This window comes from Panthera onca, chromosome A1 (genome assembly GCF_046562875.1).
Source record: "Panthera onca isolate mPanOnc1 chromosome A1, mPanOnc1 haplotype 2, whole genome shotgun sequence".
Classification (NCBI taxonomy): domain Eukaryota; kingdom Metazoa; phylum Chordata; class Mammalia; order Carnivora; family Felidae; genus Panthera; species Panthera onca.
In genome coordinates this window covers 162571948-162597434 of record NC_138339.1, presented here as the reverse complement: position 1 = coordinate 162597434, position 25487 = coordinate 162571948, and the positions used below count along the sequence as shown (strand labels likewise).

The 25487-nt window shown below is 40.9% G+C and overlaps 1 protein-coding gene across 1 annotated transcript in view; it reads left to right on the top strand.

Annotated features, from left to right (window-relative positions):
* Positions 1–24618, top strand: part of TNFSF13B (TNF superfamily member 13b) — a 31227-nt gene extending 6609 nt beyond the window's left edge. The window contains 4 exon segments of the mRNA XM_060636711.3: positions 8876–8932; positions 19349–19461; positions 19547–19697; positions 22771–24618. Of these exon segments, the coding sequence (XP_060492694.1) occupies positions 8876–8932; positions 19349–19461; positions 19547–19697; positions 22771–22883 (434 nt within the window). The 3' untranslated portion in view covers positions 22884–24618.
* Positions 24619–25487: the final 869 nt, after the last annotated feature.

Sequence of the window (25487 nt, the reverse complement as noted above, 5' to 3'; positions counted from 1 at the left end):
TACCCCTCATCCAGTGTCTCCTGTTGCCTTACGTTACCATCCTTTGTCATAACTGCGAAGCCAACGTTGGTACTTAACTAAAAGCTGAACTCCATTTCGGAGTGTTCTTTCATGAAACCCATAGTCCCTCTCCTTTGTAAGGAAAGATGGGAGGTCGGAAAGATCTGTAGCATCCAGGCTTTGTTTCACTGAGATTTCCGGCAGGGCTGTATCTTACAAGACTGTAAAGTGAGTGTCGAAAGCATATATAGTGTAGAACTCAACCATCCAATTCGTACCAGAATTAGGCTAACCGGAGGCTCTTACCCAGTAAGGGTGTGTTCCTTCCTAGAACAGAAACAGCTGGCTGTTGTCATGGTGATCTTTGACCAGAATCTTCCCCAAGTGCTATTTTTCCCCCCCTGCTTTAATAATGACTTCTTTTTCAGTGTTGCAAGAGCTGGCTCCCATTCAATTTCAAAAGCAGTAATAAAATAAAATAGTGACCTCACAACCAAATATCTGAACCCTGTTCTTGTCAAGTTTAAAGTTTTGGGAAGCAGAAGAACCAGGAAATGAGTCAATCAAAGCAGCCAAAAGTGATGTTGTGTCTCTTCCATGTATGCCGCGGGCCTGCTAGCTTTCAAACTCTGTTCTAGGTGTTGAGGGTTGATCAGAAAACACAACAGATAAAAGTTTCCTGCTCCCTGGAGATTGCATTGCAGTGAGGTGGAAAGACACAGAAAGTGGTCAATAAACATGAGTAATGAGTAAGTAACAATACTAGAAAATGGCAAATATCATGAAGAAGTGAATGATTTAAGGCAGAATTAACAGATTCGGCAGTGTGAAGGGTGAGGAGGGGAGAAGATGTGTAAGGAGAGGTCAGGAAAAGTCTTTCTGTTTCTTCCTGAAGATTCAATCATTCTTTATTCTATCACCTTAAAAAACTTTTGTGGAAATGGGTAGATATTTAAGAAATAAATCCATAATGTTGAGGAATGTGTTGTTCTCAGTAATCCTGTAGGAATGGATATTGGTTTTAATGTTTATTATTTTTATAAGTCAAGTCCTATTTAAAAGAACTGTATTGGACAGCTATATCTTTGTTACGAACAGATTTTGATGGGGCGGGGGGACGAGCTAGATGGTTGATGGGCATTAAAGGAGGGAACTTGTTGGGATGAGCACTGGGTGTTGTATGTAAGTGATGAGTCAATTCTACTCCTACTTCTGAAACCAATATTGCACTGTATGTTAACTAACTAAAATTTAAATAATACAAAATAAAAATAAATAAAAGGTATTCTCATTTTTTAAGAGCTAGAGAAGAAACAGATTTTGCTCAAATATACAGGAAGCATCCACTGGGCCAAGGTCTGGGGTGGACACTCAAGAATATATAGGAAAGTGGAGAAAAAGACTCAGTCACTGGGTGTCTTCCACACACAAGCTCTGGGTTGGGCTCTATGACATCATTTACCTTCTCAGTAACCCCTGTTAGGTTGGCATTATTGTCCTCATTTTAGACAAGAGACTTGAAGCCAAGACATAATCAGTCCCTTCTCTCCACAAGCTAAATATTGAACTGGAGAAATTAAACAAAATTAATGTAAATTTAAAAATAGTAAACAAGCTCTTTAGCCTTTACAAAAAGCATGTGTAAACTATGACTTCACTTGGTTCTCACAACACCACTATGAGAAAACTATTGTTATTCTAGAGATAAAATATTTTAATTTCATATTAAGTGTTAATTTCATGATTAAACAGCTAAATTGGTTTGAGAACTAAGGTTTACATTCATTATATGCTAACTATAAATTCTGAGTTGTTTTCCACTGTGCGAGCTATATGCACTTAATGTTTGCGTAATACACCAGATCTGACAAAAACTGTTGGGTCTCGAAGAAACCTAGACCGTTATTAACATTAGGACCAACAAGAGGACAACGATCTATGGTATTATAGGATGTTAGTTCAGATCACAGATTGAAAGATTATTAAGACCATGATGGATAAGAGCTGAGCTGAGTTTTGAAGACTGACTCAACTCAGGGAAAAAGAGACAGTATTCCAGGGCATGGGAACAGTAATGGAACAGGAAGTAGAAAAAACACAAGAAGAGGTCTTACTGTAGTAGGTGGAACCATCAAAATACACACTAGCACCTCGGTATCGTTCCTTTGCTTGGATTTTTGCAAGTGTTTATTGACTGCGATGTTTTTACAAGTTCAGGCTTTCTCCTCCTCTTTCTTTTTTCTTTTTTAAGCATTTAAAAAAATTTTTATTTAAACCCAAGTTAGTTAATGTACAATGTAGTGTTGGTTTCAAGAGTAAAATTTAGTGATTCATCACTTCCATATGTGCCACAGATTTTTTGTTTTTAGTCTGATATAAACCAGATGCTGTGCAAATTTGTAACTGATAGTTCTTAATGTCAAGTGACTCAGCCTAGGGAAAGAGACAGTAATAGAAAAAATTAGGATATATAGTGAAATGTTATTTCAATAGATGTATGTGCAAAGTGTAGTGGGATCAAATAGTTAGCTGTAAGGATCAGGGAAAGAGTTGATATTTGGCCTGAGCCCTGAGGGATGGACAGGTTTCACCAGATACTAAGGTGAGGAGTATTTAGCCAGGCAGAATAGCACATACGCAGCCCTAGGAGCGGGAGGATGAACTTCTGTGCTTCTAGGTGTGGGAGGGTAGAGGTCGTGGGGTTGTGAAGGGAGGTTTGGGTTTTGTGTGCAGGGGAACCCCACTTGAAGGAGTTATAAGAATTAGAAGGCAAGATAAAATTCTGGTTTAGGAAGGCAAATCTGAGGAAATGCAAGCGATGGAGCAGAAGTAGTAGAAAGGCCAAGAGGCACAACTTGGTGAGCAAGTGTTAGCGTCAGGAGAACAGTGAGAGTAAAGATCTGAACCGACCCACCCCGCTTGCTCCTCTTGTCGGGTTTGATTATTCTCTCAGTCTCTGTCTGTCTGTCTGTCTCTACCCCCTTCAGCCATATTGCTGTATCCCTCCAACTTTAGCCTTTGTGTATATTCATAACTATTGATTTTGTGTGGGATGTTCCTACCCCCTTCTTTCTTCTTTTCTTTTAAAAAATATTTTTTAATGTTTACTTATTTTTGAGAGAGAGAGAGAGAGAGAGACAGAGACAGAGGGTGAGCAGGGGAGGACCAGATAGAGAGGGAGACACAGAATCCGAAGCAGGCTCCGAGCTCCGAGCCATCAGCACAGAGCCCATTGCGGGGCTCAAACCCATGAACTGGGAGATCTTGACCTGAGTTGAGTCAGATGCTTAACCAACTGAGCCACCCAGGCACGCCAAACCCCCACCTCCCACCACCACCACCACCCCCCCTTCCCCGCCCTGCCGCCCCTTCTTTCTTTTAATTTCAGTTTAAGTGTCACTGTTCAGAGAAGCCTTCCTGATTGGGTCAAAGTCTGGCCACTGTATTGCTCTTACAGCTGCAACTTCCAGTGTGTCTTTCGGATTCTCATTCATACTTGTTCCTCCCCCTAGATCGCAAGCTCCATGGGGGTAGAGATAGTGTCTTTTCTTTTTCTTTTCTTTTTTTTTTTTTGCTATTCCGAGCACAACATATGACCTAAATTTAGTGCTCAGTAAAACTGGTGGATGAGATAAATGACAGACAGAATCCACACTGAGCAAAAGTTAAAAAATTCAAACCATTAGAACTTGATTATTTGTTGGATTTCAAGATTGCAGAGGAAGGAATCAGGCATGTTTACAAAGTTCCTAGCTTGGGCAACTCAGAGGATACTTATATCCACTAAGAGAAAACAGAAGCATAAGAGGCGTGTGGGTGTGAGGAAGACAAAGAAATAAATTTGGGTCATGCTGAGGTTGAATCGTCACTGTGGCAGCCAGGCAGAGATGTCCAAGGCGAAGCGGAAGGTGTAAGGGCTGGCTGTGCAATTCACTGATAGCTTTCTCCAAGCATTAGGTATATTTTTGTGTTTACCTTCCTTGGCTTCAAGTATGTGTGCATATCGTGTCATGAAGCTAATTTTCATCACTGGTAAGTTACCTATACCCAGTGCCTTATGAGTATACACCATTAATAATGAGAAGTGTTCTAAAGCGATGCAAGGAATTCATGGTAAAAGGGGGGAAAAAGCCATATCCTGTGGAGATGATGACTCAACTATAAAATTAGTCGTTTTAAATTAAAATGTTTCATCAATTGTAAAATGAAATAACTTAGGAAGATGGCATTTTGTTTCCTGGGGTTTTGTTTTGTTTTGTGTTTTTACTCTTAGTGTTTATGAGCCAAGGCAAAGGACTGCCATTTTATATATCCTACAGTGGATAGAAATACTGTAGAAAATACTGAAGGCATAGAAAATACTGAAATCAGGAGTGGTACCTGGCAGTGTGACAATGTCCAATTAATGCTTAGGACTCTGTACACACACACACACACACACACACACACGCACACCCACACACACACACACACACACACAGTCTTCCATTCAGATAATATCTTTCTTTACTGCTATCAACTGTCGTGATTTCTGTTTTGCTCTGTCAACTTCTTTCCAAAACCCCCAAAGAACCAGCACCCCTTTTTACTTCCTCAGGGCCATTGTAGTGCTACCACCTTTCTGAATTACCCAGAATTGAAAATTCGTTTTTATTATTAGTTTTTAATTCTCCTTCAAACACACACTCGGTCACAAACTTTTAATTTTTTTTCACAATTTATCTTGGATGCTGTATTTATATAATTGCTTTGGGGATCAAATCACCCTTATATTATATTTATGCCAGTCAACAGCTGAACCTTTGTTTTCACTCTTCTCCGTGTGGCAACTTAGTCTCCACGAGGACACATGTATGATGTTTCTCAAGCACAACATATATCAGGCAGGCCCCTCTGAAGATTAGGAATTTCTATTTTTTTTTCCTGGTAAGTCAAATACATACTTCTCAATTTAGCTCTCTAGACATACTTTTAAAACTCTGTTAACTTGTATTGGCAAACTGTTTATCGCCAATCAAATAAGAATTTATAATCTAGTTTTTCACCCCTAAATTCTTATATTCCCATTCCAGTAGAAATGTTTTTCCCCAAATCATGCTTTCTTGAATTTCCTCATAAATCTGTGTTCATCATTAGGTCAGTATTGGGGTCTTTATGGAATTTATCCTGGTTAAACTTTTCCAGCCACTGATTATTTATTCAAAACTAGCTCAGGAAAAATCAAACTGTATTTCTCGTGACCTCATACACTGAATGGTAAGGTATACAGAAATAAAAGAGAGACATCGCCTTCAGAGTCCACATTCTTTAAAACCTGTGGTGCAGTAAGTAAGAAGACAGAAGGAGGAAGGGACACAGGAAAATGCAGGAAGGACATCTCATCCAGACTGAAGAGCTTGGAAGAAGGTTGAATGAGAAGAGTAAAAAGGACTACGAAGGAGGAGTAGGTGTGGATCATATGGATGGGGCGAATGTAATGGGAAGCGCTCTGTGTTTTCCACTGGAGTTACGTATAATCTGCGTAATTGCAGTATTTATGGTGGTTGATATTAGATCGAACTTTTGTTGAAATAAAGAGAATAAACCCGATCCCAGTTTGAAAAGGTTTGGGTCCAATACAGAAAACAATACAGCAGATAGCAGCAATCCCGTAAACTTTCCAATCCCTTTTTCTATTTAAATGGTGTTTCAAATGTAACATAAAGGTTATACGTAAAGAGATGGCTTTCAAACTCAAGATGTTTTCCGTAGGGAAAATATTTCAACGCTAGTCTAGTTGTGAGGTTGGTTGGATTTTATTGTATCAGATATTGAGCAATAGCAGATTATTTTTGTTCTGAAAACTCTTATTTTAGGAATTCTCTTTTGTGAACTGTTTTGGCTGTCAATATCATATATTTGTTTTAGAAATATTTTACACAAAGTTTAATATTATGGATAAATATTATGCTGTAAATTTGTACTTAACAAGATCAATTTTCCTTTTTTTCACACATCATTATAATATATAATATATACATTTAGAAATATGTGTGACCCCATCACACACAGGAAAGTTTTAATGTATGCTATTGCCTTGATTCGTTACAAAGATAAATTGTTCTCAGACTCTTCAAATTTCCTTCCGTTGTAGTAGAGGGAAAGATGTATGAAGACTTTTAAAAACTAAACACAGTCGGTGAACATCATACCAATCTTGTGTTTCTTACAAGACTGTGCATTCTCAGAACTCTTGTGGTTGGATATCTTTGCTACTGGGAGAAATGAAAAAGTGTTGCTATTTTGACCCACTTTTTGTGAGTGACAATCTGTAGTTTAAGGTCACATCTGTGTTGAATGGGAAAGTCCTAAAGGACTGTTGTACGAGAGAGAAGATGACAATGGATATGGAATTTTCTAAAAAGGAAGAGCTGAAAGTGAAGAGGTAAATAACACTGATAAGGTTGATAGGACTCAAGCAGCATCTCTGGAGGCCAGAATGGGAAGTCCTCTGCTGATTTCCAACAAAACTCCTTCAGAAGCCCGGTGACTTTCTCTGGAGTAAGGAAAATTAATGAATGGCACTGGCTTCAGTGAGTATAATTCAAATACTATTGTTGAACTTTTCTTTTAATATTCCATCTTCCTTTCTGAAGAGTATTTCTTGAAACACACTTTTCCCTCCGTAGTGTGTTTTCTTCTAAAAGTTAGATTTCTGCTACTACATGATAGAATAGATCATTGTTTCTTGACGTGTAGGTTGTAGCCAACTGGAGTTGGGCTGCGGAGATTAAAACTTAGATGTTTTCTTATCAGTTTGGTAGCCTCAAGGCATCAGTCTTTCTCCAAACTCTTGTGGAGTTTTGGGTAAATGGTCAAGAAAAGGGTCAGTTGAAACAGGGAGTAACCTGGTTTTCTCTTTATTGGGTTAATTGGATCTTTGTGCTCTCCTCGTGGGCTTCCATCATGTGCCCAGTTAACTGGGTTCAGTAAAGAACAAGAACAAGAGTGCTAACACGGCGACTGCCGTAAAAACCAAGCTTGATTTCCCAATTATTGCGTATCAGGAGTAGTACGCAATACTCCACATGCATTATCTCATTTAATCTCTATGTACGCGTACATGTGCCGCAAAGGAAAGATGGAACGTTTGGAAATTTGACTTTGACTAGTGTCAACATCCGCCTCTTCTTCTGTGTGGAAGAAAGATTAAAGCTTCACATGCTCTGATTGACCCTTGCATCCGTCACAGAACTGAGCAGTAAGCCCTTAAGAAGTGTTTGTTAGAGAGATAGGAATATGTTTCAAATAGGTTTAGCAGGGCTCCCCTAGATCCTGTGCACGCTCCTCAGACTTTCACTGCTTTGGCTGTTTCGTTAAATCCTTTCTCTCAAGCTGCCCTTCTTCATGACCATCTTGCCACTGTTGATGCTTTGACATATTTGTCGTGGCAGAAGGTCTGTCAGCGTAACAGCACTGGGTCACATTTTCCCTATGGCATAGACATGGCCCCCGTTGTTTTGCAGATCAATAAAAGAATCACAGAATAGTCCAGAATGTTCTGCCTCTGTCAAAATGATCAGGTTTACATGAAAACGTGGTAGAAAAGTTTCAGAGTCATAAAAGAATTGCAGTTGTTCACATGATATTTCCACCTTGAAATACCAAGGGAAACTTGATAACAGATTTTCTTATGTGAATAGTCGTTGTATTCTTTGCAGGCCTGTGTCTTTGCACAGCTTGGGAAGAACTTATCATGATTACCTCTGTTACTCCGTGTTGTAAATATCAGAATGTTTTCAGTTAATCAACTGAAGCAGAATTCACTGTGTCAAGCTCTTAAAATGTATACAGAGAGAAGCATGTTCTTAATATCCCACTTCAACTCGGAATAAAATACTTACTGGATAATAAAAACTCTAAACTAATATTTTCTTAATTTCAAAGAGGCATGCTTAAATTTCTGTTTTATGATTTTCAGAGATATATACTGCTTTGTTTTCTGTTCCCATGGAAAATGTCCTTATTTCGCGTTCACCTGGAGGCATTTGTCTTTATTTAACAGAATAGTTCTCTCTTTCCTTGAATATTTTCTGGAATATTGTACATGTGATAAGTGATGCGATGCGAACTGATGCTTCCCAGAAGTTTTACTGATTATGCAGTTTCAGGGAAATCTCCCATTTTATTTTTAACGATGTTCCCTCTTTCTTTTTTTTTTTTTTTTTGGGTCCAAAACACTTTACCAAAAGCCTGACTTTGGCTCCAGAGTGAAATGGGCATGGTTTCAATTCTGGCCCTGTCACTTCCCGCTGCAGGCCCCGAACAAGTTGTTTACACTTTGCAGGACTTAGTTTCCAGGATGTAATTTTTAGGATTTTTGTGAGGTTGCCTGTATTTATATCCGCTCAATAAATGTTAGCAATTGTTTTTATTTTCAGTAATGTTAATATTATTAGCACGACCACTGACTTATTAATTAGCGCTAGGGATTTTTTTAAACAAAAAAAAAACATGACTTTGGAATATTCTGGTAGTTTGGTTCATATCTATGATAGACTTGAAAAACACATGATAAACTCGCATTCTGTCCAGGCATAATATTTGAGGGCAAGTTACGTTGAACAATAAAGATGATATACTTACCATTTTTTCAACAGTGTGTAGGGTTTTTCTAAACCATGAACTTCAAGGACATATTCTATTTTAAGTAAAATTTATAATAAATATCTGTGGGCAAATTTCACAAAGTAATTGTAGAACAATGTGCAGGATCCGTAGGAGGTAGAATTGGCTCGGTGTTTCTGGAAAAATAGCTTTGTGGACTCAGGCACTTTTCTTCCTTCCCTTACTGTTCCTATTCAAGTAACTAAAAGGATATATTTTTGCTTTTCAGTCATTCAAGACTGCTTGCAACTGATCGCAGACAGCGACACACCTACTATACGAAAAGGTAATGAGATGGCCCCCCCGTAACTTTTCTACTCACACCTCTAAGATTCTGTTCAAACTTCATCACGAATCAGCTGTTTTCCTCAACTTCTTAGAATCAGGTGTAAAGTAAGAAACTTAACCGTTATCAAAATGATTGGGTAATAAATATTTAGGTGAATGTAATAATCCAACAAGCCGACTTATCTTAGAGACACTAACACTTAGAGATTTAAAATAATTAGTACTAAGCCAAAATCAGTACTAAGCCAAACTCAATTTTTTTTTTTAGAAATCATTTTGGCTTCTCTAATGACTTGAGATCTTCTTCACAAGTATTAATTCTCCTATTTGTTAGGTTTTAGAGATCTTAACAGGATGAAGATAGAACTGAACAGGTCATAAATATTTTATATTCATTAATTTATTAATAAATATATCGTATGTGCAAATAAACATAACACTTTTATGACAATCCAATGTGAGATGATTGCTTTCTATTTTACGTATATTGGTTAAGAACATGCAACGTCCAGTTACTGTGTGGGCAGTGGGGCTTAGCGATGAATAAGATACATATGTTCCTCGCTTTCACGGAATTTACCTTTTGATGACGGGAAAACAGGAAAAAAGAAAAAGCAAATGAACAAGTAAAATGTAGAATGAAAAAATTAAGTGCGATGGAGAGAAATAAAGCAGGCGAGGGGCTGGGGAATGTCTGGGCGGTGAACCAGAACAGGGAGTTCATGAGTGTCAGAGGGTTAAGCTGGGGGTCAGGAATGGGGAAACAAGAAGAAGCCCAGAGAATGAATTTGGATTGGCCTTTGTAATGATTGCCAAGAGTGCTATCTTCCATCTGTGTTTTTCTTTGTGACTTTAATTATCCTGAATGTAACGCAGATACTGAACTATTTGAGATTCCATTATTTATTGCTCTGCATTTTCCAAAGTCATACGGTTGCAACCTTTAATAGGCAGCAGACTGTTTACTAAGGATTAAACTAAGGTCAGAAGAAGACCTTAGGACCAAAGATAAAATCTTTAACATATGACTTAGAAAAGGTTTGTTTCACACATTTGGCCCAAACAAAAATGCCGTGAATCACTCTAAAAGATGAGGCTGCTACTTGATCGTGAACATGACTTGCACAGAGTAGTATGCATGATCTCCACTGACTGAAGGGTGCTTGTGTAGGTGCTTCGCTCTTTGGACCCATGGGTCAGCCTTATGAGACCAGCAAGCCTTGAACAACATGTATTTGCTAGTGGGCATGGGCACTTAAGCACCATTGCTTTCCTGCATCCCATACGTTTTTGTATGTTGTGTTTCCATTTTCCTTTCGTTCAGGATATTTTTTAATTTACCTTCTAAATATATATATTTTTAAATATTTATCTATTTTTGAGAGAAAAACAAGGCATGAACAGGGGAGGGGCAGAGAGAGAGACACACACAGAACCTGAAGCAGGCTCCAGTCTCTGAGCTGTCAGCACAGAGCCTGACGCAAAGCTTGAACCCATGACCATGAGATCATAACCTGAGCCAAAGTTGGACACTCAACCGACTGAGCCACCCAAGTGCCCCTACCTTCTGATTTATCTTTGACCCATTAGGTGTTCAGGAATGTATTGTTTAATTTCCACATATTTGTGAATTTTCCAATTTTTCTCCTGTTACTGATTTCTAGTTTCATTCCATTGTGGTTGGAAAAGATGTTAGGTATGATTTCAGTCTTCTTAAATCTATTCAAATTTGTTTTGTGCCCTCACATTTTATTTATCTTTAAGAATTTTCTTTGTGCATCTAAGAAGAGTGCATATTCTGCTACTGTAGAATGAAACATTCTGTGCATATCTGCTAAGTGCAACTGCTCTGTGGTGTTGTTCAAGCACACTATTTCCTTGTTATTTTCTTTTGGATGACCTATCCTTTATTGAATGTAGGGTATTGAATTTTCCTACTGTTATTGTATTGCTATCTATTTGTCTCTCCAAATCTGTTAACATTTGTTTTATACGTTTAGGGGCTCCAATGTTGAGTGTATGTGTGTGTGTGTGTGTGTGTGTGTGTGTGTGTGTGTGTGTATGTATATACATAGTTGTTGTTTTATCCTCTTGATGAATCAATTCACTTGTCATCATGTAATGACCTTGTTCATCCCTTGTGACATGTTTTGACTTGTTGAAGTCTATTTTGTCTAATATAAGAGTAGCCACTTCTTGTCTCTTTTGTTTACCGTTGGAGGAAATATTGTTATCCTGCCCTTCACTATGTGTGTCGTTAAAGCTGAGTGACTTTCTTGTAGACAGCGTATGGTTGGATTTTGTTTTTCTTTCAAATCATTCAGCCACTCAATGCCTTTTGATTGGGGAATTTAATCCATTTACATTTAAAGTAATTATTGATAGTGAGGACTTATTATTTTCCTTTTGTTAATTGTTTTCTGGCTGTTTCGTAGCTCCTTTGTCCCTTTCTTACTCTCTTGCTGTCTTTCTTTGCTGCTTATTTTGTGTACTGGTAGCTTCGATTCCTTTCTCTTTGTATTTTGAGTGTCTACTGCAAGTTTTTTATTTGTGTTTACCATGAGGCTTACATAAAACAGCTTAGTTACAGTAGTCTATTTTTTTTTTTAATTTTTTTTAATGTTTATTTATTTTTGAGACAGAGAGAGACAGAGCATGACGGGGGAGGGTCAGAGAGAGAGGGAGACACAGAATCTGAAACAGGCTCCAGGCTCTGAGCCATCAGCACAGAGCCCGACGTGGGGCTCGAACTCACGGACCATGAGATCATGACCTGAGCCGAAGTCGGACGCTTAACCGACTGAGCCACCCAGGCGCCCCTACAGTAGTCTATTTTAAGCTGATAGCGACTTAACTTCAATTTCCTACAAAAACTACACTTTTACTTCTCCCTCCCCCACACTTTGTTACTGATATATGCCTGTTGTGTATCTATTGTGTATCTATTAACCAATTACTATAGTTATAATTCTTTTAATACTTTCATCTTTTAACTTTTATACTAGAGTTGAAAGTGATTTATAATTCACGATAGCCAATTCTTTCAGGTTTATGAAGATTTGTTTTATCCCTTTATTTATGTTGGGTTTTCTTGGTTCTTCATGTTCCTTGTAGAGTTGCTTTGTTACCTCTGCATTTGAAGAAGCACTACCTCTCCTACTCCCCATGGACTGACTTTCCCTGGAAGACACTTTCATTGGTCAGCAGTGCTTGATATCAGCCACTCTAAGGCCAGACAGGAGCAAGGTCCCCTTTGCTTCCTCCTTTCCTTCCTGGAGGAAAAGAATCTGTTCTCTGCTTCTCCTCAGTCATACAAAACAAAACAAAACAAAACAAAATGCTGGGTATAAGAGACTGTCCTGTCCTTTTCTTTGTTTCTAACTGTATCAAGCACCAAGCTCTTTTGGTTATTCCACACTAAGTACAGGGTGAGATGATGGAAACCAGCTCCCTAGAAGGCACTCTGAGAGGCCATAGGGCACAGGTGCACCCTTCAATCTCACCCCCCATGGAGGACTCACAGGCTGAGGCAGCCTTCTTGGTGCTGAGCTACGCCTATTTGGGGGAGGGACTAAGGTGAATAAATTGAAACTGCTCCTCTTACCTATAAAAATGTGACTGCTTCTCAGTTTGTGCTCTACTACTTAGCTTCTACTTCTTAGCTGGATTCTGAATTTCTTTTCAAGGTATCTCAGCACCAATATTATTGTTAAATCAATGTTTCTGTGCAGGGATGATGTGTAAGGCTCCCTACACTGCCATCTTGCTGACATAATCCATCATTCGGAACATTTGTTTATCTATTTATTTATTTATTTATTTATTTATTTATTTAAACGTTTATTCATTTTTGAGAGACAGAGAGAGACAGAGCGTGAGCAGGGGAGGGAAAAAGAGAGGGAGACACAGGATCTGAAGCAGGCTCCAGGCTCCGAGCTGTCAGCACAGAGCCCGACGCGGGGCTTGAATCCATGAAGCGTGAGATCATGACCGGAGCCAAAGTTGGATGCTTAACCGACTGAGCCACCCAGGCGCCCCGATTCCATTCTTTTCTGTCAAGCCGTCATTCTCTTTACAAGCTTTCATTTGTTTGGGATTTTACAGATAAATATATTCGATACCCACTGCAGGTGCTTGCTTGTACTGTGCTTTCCTCATTCATCTCTTACTTTCTGGAATTTCATTCTTGAGTAGTTTACCCAAAATGGGTTCATGAAAAGAATGCTCACAAAGTTTTTGCACTGATAAAACTGTATCTTTGGGGGTGCCTGGGTGGCTCAGTAGATGTGAGCGTACGACTTCAGCTCAGGTCACGGTCTCATGGTTCATGAGTTCGAGCCCTGCATCAGGCTCACTGCTGTCAGTGCTGAGCCTGCTTGGGACTCTCTGTCCCCCTCTCTCTGCCCCTCCTCTGCTCACTATCTCTCTTTCTCTCAAAAATAAACATTTAAACATTTATACATTAGGGACAGCTGTCTAGATACAAAATTCCCATTTCTTCTCTTGAGTTGTAGGAATTTCTCCACTGTCTTTGGGCATTAGATGCACATTAAAGAAAACTAAGGTAAGAGAAATTTTTCATCTCATAAGTGGCTTGACTTTCTTGCCTGACTGTACAAAGAGTTATTTATTTACCTTAAAAAGGCAAAACTTATTTGGCTGTATATGTCAGGTTTGGCTATTATGATAGGTAGAATAACAGCCCTCAAAGGCGTCTACAGCCTGATCCCTGAAACTTTTGTGAGCATTTTACTTCATGTGGCAAAGGAGACTTTGCAGATGTGACTGAGATAAGAAATGTGAGGAAACTACCCTGGCGAGCCCAGTGTAATCACAAGGGTCCTCACAGAGGAAGCTGGTAGGGTCAGAGTCCAAGAAGGAGATGCGGTGATGAAAGCGAAGCTCGGAATGATGTGGTTGCTGCCTGGGAAAATAGAAGAGGCCACAAGGCAAGGGAAGTAGATGGACTAGAGGAGCTAGGAGAGGCAATGGATGGGTTTTCCAACTTCCAGAAGAAGCACTATCTTGCCAACACCATCTTGCCAACACCTTGAGTTTTGCCCAGCGAGACTTCTCATGTTTTGCACTGTGACATAATACATGTGTGTTGCTTTAAGCCACTGAGTTTGTGGTAATTTGTTATAGCAGCCACATGGAACTGGTGAATTTTGGAATCAACCTTTCTGGGCCCAGGATGTGGTTTCTCAGTCTGTGGTTGTTTTGCTTGACTTTTGTTGTTGCTGGTTTTTTCAGGGTTCCAGTTCTGTGTAGGATGGTAATTCTTTACCTGTCTTACATATTCTATAGCTGTACATTCTTTTCTCAAATTCTAAACTCGTTATTTCCATCTTCTTTTGGGTAAAACCAACTTTCCATTCTGAAACTTTTTATTTTCATTTAAATGAGGATTTTTCCTCCTCGTCTTCCAAGTTCTTTTAACCCGCACTGAAATTTCCAGGATGGTAAGATTCTAGATTTCTGTGTGCATGTGAGGGCTTCTTCACCTTTAGGGAGTTGACTTTTGCTGGCTCTTTGTGAAGTTGGCCATTGCCGGGACCTGTTGCTATTTTCTCTGCCTCCTCTCTCCCCTTCCACACCCAGCCCAGGTGTGAGCTCAGTGACTTTGTTACCCTTTCAAGTTACTCTGGAAAACGTGCCATTTCTTTCCGTCCATTTCTTTCACATGACTTAACAGAGGTAAAGAAAGGGCAGATGTATTTTCCTCAATCATGTCGATGGCAGAAGTCCCTTGTTTATTTCTGCTTTGCTACATAATTGTTTCGTAATTATTTCGTAGAGGCGAGGATGAGATTTACTTTTAATCTCCCAGGAGAACTTAACACTTGATGACTGTTTCTTCTAGAAACACAGGATTCCTGAAGTTTGTTTCTCTAACCATTCTCTTTTCGGCGTCTCCTTTTAAATCTCTTTGCAAATTACTCCTAAATGTATCTCCTCCATATTGGTGTCTTTCAAGACCTCTGATGTAGTCCTGTTCTCTTTTGTTTTCACCTTGTTTCTGTGGTGTTCTTAAATACCGTGTTGCGTTGTCATATACCAGCCACATGCTGATGGTTTGGATGTAGATCTTTAGCCCGAGCCACCAAGCTCCAAGCCTGTACACATCTCTTCCTTTACAACTTGGTGGCACCTCAGCCTCACTGTAGAACTTGTCCCCAGATCCCTTCCTGCAGTGTTCCTCTGTCATTTAGTGTGATGGCTGTGTCCTCCCTTCTCTAACCCAGATTGCTGGGTGTCATTCTTGACTGTTCCTGCTACCACCTTACGTTAATCTCAAAACCCTACGAGTTATTCCCCATGAATCCAACCTGCATTAATCCATTTCACTCATTCTCATCTCACCATCCTGGTACAGACGGCCATCATCTCCCACCTTGGCTGGTTCTTTGCCCCCATTTTTGTACCTTTTCTTGCCTGGAAGCCGCAACGTGATATTTCTAAAAGATGGAATAATCATTTCTCTCCACTGCTCACAGCCCTCCAGGGCCCTCCAGTTGTCCTCCATACAGCTCTGCCCCTCGGCCCTGCCCGGCTGCATTTGTTTTCTCCTGATTTCCCTTGCTCCACCTCAGCTATGGAATCAAGCCTACGATAACTATGGATTTCCAGGCCACACTATACTTGCTTTATACAAAAAAATCACGATGTCTTGAACTGGTTTACTTTCTCTTTTTAAAAATGTGTTATCAATATTTTATCCCTTAAAACTACTTCCAGGAGCTGTACGATAATAACATTTAAAAATCAAGAGACGTCACCAATGTAGCAGCTCTGATCGACAGCTGCCGTCTGAGCATCTATTTTCAGCTGTTGAAGGAGGTAACACTGGGGGTACGAATGTTTGCAAGGAAACGTCCAATTCAGAAAATAGAATAAAAACCAAATATTAATGAAATAAGTCTGATTCTTCTATAAAATGTTGCCAACCTAAAATTTATGTATTTGTTATATGTCAGAACAGGAAAGATCTACTCTTTTAAGAGCGAACACTTTCAAGTGCACGCGTAAATTATTTTCTCAAACTAATACTGGCATACTTTTTATTGAATTTCGCAGGTCGTTGCACACATTAATTTTCTTAAGTTTTCAAAAACAGATCAGTACATCAAGTATGTACAGCTGAGTGGAAGTGGGAAGTTCAGCCCTTTTATACACCACAGCACATCTGTATTTTAGCTGTGGACTAGCAAAGATAAAATAAGCAGTAATACTCTTGGAGTGTACTTCCGAATTTTCAAATACTGACTATAAGTAGTAATGCATTCTGGTTTATAAAAGCATCCTATAGGGGCACCTGGGTGGCTCAGTCGGTTAAGCATCTGACTTCGGCTCAGGTCATGATCTCGTGGTTCATGGGTTCGAGCCCTGCGTCCGGGCTCTGTGCCGACAGCTCCGAGCTTGGAGCCTACCTTGGATTCTGTGTCTCCCTCACTCTCTGCCCGCCCCCCCCCCCCACTTGTGCTTTGTCTCTCTCAGTCTCTCAAAAATAAATAAATGTTTAAAAAAAATGAAAAAAAAAAAAAGAAAAGCATCCTACAGAATAGGCACTTTATGTGTATTTTTTTCATTAGCATTTCTCTGTAGTCTAATTTGCGTGTGAAAAATCTAAGCACGTTTTAAGATGTAGAAACATGTTATAATATTTATGCTTAAGTTTATAATTACTTTTAATTTACTGTTTCGTCTGTTTGCTTAAAGGATTCGACACTCATTCAGTAGCACGTATTCACTGAGTGCATATACTGTGCTGGGCTGTATTCTTGGCATTTGGCCTTAGGGAGTATAATTCGTGTGCGCTTGTGTGCGTGTATGTGGGTGTGTGTGCTGTGTGTGTGTGCAGTGGGGGACAAATGCAGACAGTACATTAAAACAGGTAACCATGCACTGACTCTCTTTAATGAGAACATTCCCAGCAAGATAGGATGAAATGCCAAAAGAAAATGCCGAGAGGACGTAAGAATATATACCTAGTAACTATTTGTTTTCTTTCTTTGCTGACAATATAGCGGCGGAATTGGGTAAAAAGCACCTCACTGATTTTATAGATATAAGTATGGTGTAAAGAAATAGGAAATCAACCTACGACATTGAAAAAAAAATGTTTAGTAAGTAAGCATCTCTAGCCAGTTTTAGAACTCTGTGTGTTACTTTAGTTCACGAGTGATGTCGCATTTCACACGGTTTCAGTAACTAGCTCACAAAATGCTTTTAAAGTAAATAAACAAATACATAAATAACAGAATGCTTTTAAAAAACAATCGGATGCTTGCGGGTAGTTGCAGAGAACGCCCTGCCATTTTGAATTAGCTTATGTTTAAAGTTGAATTAGTTAATTCAGTAAATATTTGCTGCATGTCTGCTGGAGGCCAGGCATGGTGTCAGGCCCTGGGCAAACAGCAGAGAACCAAACATAAACAGTGTCTGAACCCAGAGAAGTCGGGATCCGAGATGTGTACTGTTTTGAAGGGAAAAGACGCCTTTCTTTGGTCAGAGCATCAAGTAGGTACCCTCGGAACCCACGAGAGCAGCCGCCTTACAGTAAGAACAGTAAGGATGATTAATTCTTCCTCGTATTTTCAGCTGTCTTTGAAAGTGCCTCGGGTACATGATCTCATTTAAACAAATGTGAAACTACCTTATTGTCATCTCGTCACTGAAATGATGCAGTATCAAAACGGGACGATGAGTTTGTCTCTGTGACTTGTAACTGGGGAGATCTTTTGTCCAGGGACTGTCACCATCCAGAGTGGCACTGGTGGGTTTTACTGAAGTAAAGCTTTCTCACAGACCTTGGGAACAGCAAAGCGAGGTGGTGAGGGGCCTGCCGGATACTGTGGGGGCATTGGCTCCCCTGGGGGACTGAGGCAGGTCCTGGGAATACACGAGAGGAGGGACAAGGGCACCTGTCTCTCCTCTCTGGCTCTCCCTCCCAGCGCCCACCCTGCACCTGTGGGCATGTCAACTGGGAGAGCTGCCTTAGGGAACTGAACTCAGGTTCAAGGGGTAGTTTGCTTTGTGTGATCACCTCGGGTCCTTTCCTCCTCCAAACATTCAGAAAATGCGTAGTTTTCGTTTTAAATTTTTCCCTCAAGAATCCCATTTGGAAAAAGTTCAGATGTGACGGGTTGGCCTTCGGGGAGCTCGCTGAAGTGGGTGCATGCACTCAGCAGTTGTGTTTACGAATGTGAAAGCGTTACCAGCTGCTGTGTCCTACCGTGCAGCCCCTTTCAGAAATCCCCAGGGAACATTTTCTTTAAACTCACTCTAGGACAAGTTGTTTTTTTCTTGAGCTTCTGGCATATTGTCCCATGGACTCTGAATTTGATTATTGTTTACCTTTTTGCTACGACCGAGGTGAAGCTTGGGGACGCGTGTGGTCCAACATGACCAATCATATGGGAACACTTTTTATACTATTTTAGACCACCACAGTTTCATTTTATTATTCTCTCTGTATGTTACCATTTCCCTCATCTTCTTTTCAATTATTTTATGCTATTTTACTTCTACCCTCCCCCCCAACCCCACATTTCTTAATCTGGCCTCAGGGTTCGCCGTTTACTCCAATTTTTACATGACGGTGAGAAACCCAGTGACTTTACACTGTGGATTCATAGGAGAGGAGCGTTTATACCCTCCTCAAGGGTATCTGTCCCGAAGCACCATGTTCTGGCACAGAGATCGGGTCCCCTCCTGCTGACCCATTTTCTGTAGCTGCTGGCTGTTGTCTGCACCCTTCCTGGGGTTCTTCCACACCACAGCTCCCCTATCACTCCCCAGGGAAGCCAGAGGGGTCCCGGAGGAGAATTCATGTGCTGAGCACAAACCACTTTACTTGGATATTACAGAGGGACATTGCCAAGTTCCTTGACCATGTCCTAGGAAAGGCTATGTCTTGGGAACTTCCCACACTCTCTGGAAGCTCTCTTCTGTTGCCCAGTGCACTGGGGAAGGGGCTTCTCCCCTGATGCCCTTCCCTAAATTCTCCCCCTGCTAGCCCCCTCCTCTCTGGGAAGCAAGGAACAACCAGAAAACTTGTGTAAGAGTGTTATTCAGAGACATTTGGTCCGTTTTTTTTTTTCTTTTGCCTCCAACTCTGCCATGCAGACCGGGCTCCGTGATGAAAATTGCTGCAATACACAAGAACAAAAGAAAACGCAGAACATTCTTATGAAGTGTTTGCCCTCAGGTTCCTGTCTCCAATGGTTGTCCGGGTTAATGTGGCAAGCACAGCTGAAAAACCAGCAGAGCGCCCTGATTTGTCTTCTTTTCCTCTTTTTTTTTTTCTTTTTTTTCCTTGAAGATGAAATTCAGTTCTAAGTTTCAGACTCGGTTTAGCAACTAAGCGGAGGTGAAAAACTGCTTTCCTCACAAGTTACTCTCTCCATCGTAGGAGCCTACACGTTCGTTCCGTGGCTGCTCAGCTTTAAAAGAGGAAGGGCCCTGGAAGAAAAGGAAAATAAAATCCTGGTGAAAGAAACCGGTTACTTCTTTATATACGGGCAGGTAGGTTCAACGCCCCACCTGTGCCACCGCCCAGTGCCTCCTTTTTGTGCTTGCTTCTGACAGAGTTCTTTGGTTTATTCCTCAGGTTTTATACACGGATAACACCTTTGCTATGGGACACCTAATACAGAGGAAAAAAGTCCATGTCTTTGGGGACGAACTGAGTCTGGTGAATTTGTTCCGATGTATTCAAAATATGCCTGAAACACTACCCAATAATTCCTGTTATTCCGCTGGTAAATAACAGTTCTGTATAAATAGACAGAAAGACACTCCTTGATATGCTGTGCGTTTTTTATCCTCTTGAGTGATGAGCTGGTTCCTTTTAATCGAAACAGAAAAAATCGTTACTAAGAGTTCTATCCCGTTTCTATACATTGAGAGAGGGCACAAACTCAGAGCTGTCAACACTGAGAGCAATTCTAAACTGCGTTTTCTTCAGCAGGTAAAACTGTATAATAACGACAGCAGTGATAATAGAACGAGAACGGTCACCACGTGCCCGGCGACCTTGTCTGTCCCTTACCTGTGCTCCTTCACAGGATCCGCCCTGTTGAAGGGAGGCGGAATCCAGACACAGGGAGGCAGCACATGGTGTCCTAGCTTGCAGAGTTTCTAAGTTCCAGAACTTGGCATAAACCATCCGGTGTGACCCCAGAGTGGGAGCCCCCAAAGCTTTTCTTTTTTCTTTTTCTTTTCTTTTTTGTTTTTAAGGGCTGCTAGAGAATGCCCTGGCCGGTTTGAGGGTCTGGTCAAGTTGCACAGTGGCTTTCTCTCAGCCTCATGCAGGTGGCCTCTGGTGGAAAGGGACAGCAGACAGATGGCTTTGGGATGTGAACATGTAGGCGCAAGGCTGCTGCAGCCCAGGGGCCCTGAAGACGCAGAGAGAAAAGAGGAAGGGTGGGATTCGTTCGTGTCAGGCCTTTGGGCTGTATTTGCCTACATAGTCTTTATTTCGTGGTGGGGGTGAATTCATCAAAGCTGGTGTTGGGCGGGTGGGGGGAGCCCATATTTGCCTTAAACACATTGATTCCTCCCTGGTGGTTTTGACAAATCCAATGGAGAACCCCGAGGAATGTCTTCAGTTCCAGACCGTTCCCGTGAAAAGACAGCGTGAAACACAGGCCCGGGGACTGGCCACGCTATTTGAAGCACTAACTCGCAAAGCTGTCTGCCGACAAGTACACAAGAAACCAATTGGGAAGGAAGGAAAATAGTTCATAAAAACGGAGACGATTGTCATTCTGGATCCACTGCCTTAAATAGATGTTACGGGATGACGAGGAAGTGTGTTAAATTGAAACTCCCTCATTTTCATAAAGAAAAGCTCCCCTGTGCCCAGCGATGACCAATGTCCTGCTGTTGCAGGATCCTTGGAAATGGCGAGGCCGCCCCCCGTCTGTGCTGGTCACATGCAGCAGTAATTACGGCTTCGCGAGCTGCTCGTGGAGGCTTTCTGGTCATCTGCCCCTCCGCGTTCACAGTCTCGGCCACACTTCCTAGCTGCCCGCTTTTTAAGAGTAGTTAACTGGGCCGTAAAGCTGAGTCTCAATGCCTGTGGCGTAGTATCATCCATGAGAACCGTTCTCTAGGACACCTCAGGTTTGCAATTTTAATCTGCTCTGGGGCAAATCGGTTTAAAACCATTAAAAACCACAGATTTGTATCTGAGTGCGTGAAGCGCTTCCATACAGAATACCCTGGAAAAAATGTAGGTGGTCCATGTGAGAAGCCCAGCAGAAGACCAGGCGCCTCTTTACACACTTACTCACTATCTCATGAACAAACTGAGTGTGTCTGTTGTAGAAGGTACAGCCGATAGCTATAATCTGGAAGACTCGAAATAGCCAATAACTCAGCATTAGAATTTTAAACAGAACCTACTTGAAAATAGTTCACACTGACTTTGAGAGTTAGCATTACTTAATGCTCTGTGATCAATAGCCTTTCCGAAATAACTAGATTATCTTCAGTCTTTATAACAACTGATTTCTTCAACAAATAAATTCCAATCTATTTTTTTTCTTTCTACTATTTAATGTAGTCATCAAATGCCTTGCTAATCCTGAAAAGTGTACAATTACCCTTCACAGTACCTGAAACTATGTTCTTTTGTTTGTTGTCTGTCTTAGTCCATTACAAAAACAAACAAACAAACAAACAAACACCCAAGATCCTTGGAGACAGAATCTTTTGTAATTCTGATCACAGCTCTTGTGTGTCTTGAAAGGTGCCTGGCACATCATTAAGTATTCAGTAAATAAACACTGACTGTCCACTGTCACTGAGGAGATCTGGGTGCTTTGGGTTTGATGATGGATGTTAACATATGTAACATAGTTCCTATAATACATTTTCACTGCATATTCATGAAAACGCAACTACCTTTTAAATTATTGGTTGAAAGTATTAGCAGTTTTGATATTATTTTGTTTGTTGGTTTCTTTGTTTTTTCTCCTCCTTCCTTTTCCCTCCTATTTTCCTTTTAATATGGGGTCCGTATTGGGGTCCGCATCGTTGTGCTTACTGAGTGTAGTTCCCGAGTTGTGTTTTGTATTCCTGAATCACAGGACACATCACTGTAAACTAGGCACACACAGATTTATCGATCAGTTTTGAGAAGCTAAGTACTTTCGTGCTTTTGGTTATAAAGTCAGATATGGTCATTTAAGGAAATGTGAAATATAGAAGGCTGTAAAAAATAATGCAAATGAGTCCTAATCCTATGGTCTGGACTGAAGAGAAAACTATGTTAGCATATAAGCTTTGCTAATGAATGGTGTTTTGTTTTTTATTTTTAACAATGTGTGCATTTTATGTGCACATTTAAGTGTGTACGTGCAGCGTACCCACACTGCACGGTGTGTGTCATTTTTTTCTATCTCTATTTTGTGTTTTTGCTTAATGTTATTATAAATAGTTTTCTTTGTCAATACAAGGAAGCAAAACCACTTTTAACCATATACTATCCCATCAAGACGACGTGCTATGATTACTTAACTTTTTTTCTTACCACCAGACATTGGTTTCCGTTCAGCGTCTCCATTTTATCGACAGTAGGTGGTAAACACAGTTATATCTGTTGTCATTCCTTCTGCTCATTTGCTTTAGCTGTTTCTGTTTTCCGGCTGGTGGAATGGTGTAACTGGTTCAGACGTCTACCGGTGTGATTTGAGGTGTGCATGCCGATGTTAGCATTTTCCCAACATGACTTAGTTTTATTTAATACGCGTCCTCCCCCCTCCCCCCCCCCCCCCCCCCCCCGCATCGTGCAACCACTTAAAGTCCCTGTAAATCACTGTTTTCCAGGCATCGCAAAGCTGGAAGAAGGAGATGAACTCCAACTGGCAATACCGCGGGAAGACGCTAAAATATCGCAAGATGGAGATGGCACGTTTTTTGGAGCATTGAAACTTCTGTGACCTACTTCTACCTTGTTCATGGCGAATTCCTTCCTTTCTCTGTGCCTCTAAGGAGAGAACACTTCACTGGAAATACCAGAGGACGAAAACCAGGAGTTACCGAACTCTTTTCTGTGAGCTATTTGTTTTGATTTGCTGAACCTAGAGCAAAACAGGAAATTGAACAGACAGCCGCAGCCCAGGGGTGTCATGTGAATTACAAGAAATAGAACCCATTTGAGGAAAGATAGAAGTAGCCCTCTCACTATAAAAGCGTTGAGCAACTTAGGCATCGTGGCTTGGCTGGTAGCAAACACAGGTTTCCAAGGGGCGATAATCCTATTTCTTCCTAAACGGCATTCCGTTGTGCGCCGGGGAACAAGTGCCCTCGGCCGCAGGACCTTGAGACATTTTGGGAAATCTCAGGATTCATCCCCTCTATGTTAAATATTCCCCCCCCCACCTCTTCCAGTTAACGTTGTAGGAAGTAAGAAAAAAAAAAAAAACCTTACAGAAATCTTGCGTTCAACACTTAAAAAAGTAATTAAATAAAGCTTCCATTTAAATGTATTATACGGTTGGACTTAAAATAAAATACAAGCACTATTTAAAGGTTTTTGGTTTATTTCAAGTTTGCAATTTTTGTCTGTAATATTCCGTATCACCTGATGGAACACCAGATAACACTTACCACGCATTTTTCCTAGCTTATTCAGTTACTTCAGAAACTTTTCCTGTAGGGTCATTCCAATTCTCATGCACATAAGCATTCAGCGAAAAAATACCTATAATTATTCTGTAAAAATAAAATCTCCGGTAGAAGTTAATGAGTACATTTACAATAATGGAATGTATTTTCTCTTGATCTGTTCTTTTTTGTAAACTGCTGCTGGTATCCCAGCCTTTCAAAAGAGCACTCATGTTATTAGCTTTACAGAAGTCGAGGCTTCACTAAGGTTCTTGGCATCCTGAAGGATGTTACGTGCCATGTGCTTGTTAAACGGATCCTGATACGCTGGGGACGCTATGCTCATTTTTGTCTAATAGGGAATCACGTTTGTGGATGCTGGCATAGCTATCTTTATAACGTCAGTCTCCCTTGTTTTGCTTGTCTTTTTAAAAATGTCACTGGTGTAAAGAGTTTACTTCATTCAACAATGTCCTTCTCTAGCTTAAACAGTAAATGCAAGAATAGACCCTGGGCTACAGTAATTCACTCCAGTCTACACTGAAGTGTTGTTAACAATGTGCTTTTCAAGACAACACAGAGAAGGATTTGTATTTTGCGTTCAAGATTAAACTTTCTTTAGAACTCTGATTTCCACAATTTTGGCTTTTTGGTTAAAGTCAAATATATTTTGCAACGTGTTTTGTTTTACAAAAGTATAATTAAACAGTATAGGCAGAGCAAGAGTCCTGATCGAGGAGGTGAGTCATTTTCCTAGTGTTGCTGCTAACGTGAGTCACCAAATAAAAATCTTCGGTGCCTTCTGCCTGGCTTTTTTATTGGGTTTGGCTGACACTACCCCTCTTTTGGTTTGTCCCCATATAACTAAATGTCATTTTAAAAATTCAGGCAATGGAGTGCCTGAGTGGCTCAGTGGGATGAGCGTCACACTTCAGCTCAGGTCACCATCTCGCCGTTCCCAAGTTCGAGCTCCGCGTCGGGCTCTGTGCTGACAGCTCAGAGCCCGGAGACTGCTTCCGATTCTGTGTCTCCCTCTCCCTCTGCCCCTCCCCTGCTTGTGCTCTGTCTCTGTCTCTCTCTCTCAAAAATAAACATTAAAAAAACATGTTAAAAAAAGTATTTGAAATTATGAATATTTTACATATTTCAAACAGGATTTGTTCACATCAATACTATATATATAAAGATCTACACTGAGTATTTCTTGGAGCATATGGTTAAAGAAGGCCATGCTACGGATCCACAGGCTTGCACACCAAGCTACTGTGATCGACAGCTGGCCGCCTTGTTCTTCTTTGATGACTTAGCATCATTTATCAGCAGGTGCAGAATTCAGCCACATAGACTATACTTACAGTTTAAACCAGCATTGCAATGTGAATCCTGTCTTCCTCGAGTGTGAAACTGTGCAGAAAGTGAGACTGGTTCAGGGAGTGTATTTAGCAATGAGGACGTGGGTTGGAGGTGAGGTGACACGGTGCGGGGGCGGGGGTGTTCCAGTGCAATGCACCGGTGGTCCCGCTTCCCTCTTTTCTATCCTGCCCCCAGTTGACTTTAGGAAAAATGAGGTTACCCTGGGACTTCCTGTGACAGCGCTTGCAAGGTTAAGTGTGTGGGCCCAACCAACCAGACGCCCTGGTCTTAAAAAGTCAGGATCGGGCTAGTAAATAGCTCCTCGAGGGTGTGGACTTGCCGTCTGTTGGGGACAGTCCATCCAGCAGCCAGCAAGTGTCCACGATGAAGTGACGTGCAGCCCACCTGACGCCTGCAGAAATCAGCTGTACTTCTCAGTCCTTGTGCAGAGAGGGGACCTGCCAGCCTGGTTTGCTCTGGGGGCATCAGCTCACTGATAGAAGAACCGAATAAACCCTTTTGTAGTTTGGGTTAGGAATCCGGCTTGCCCGCCCTGGAGGAGAGGTTGTAACCCCTGAGCAGCG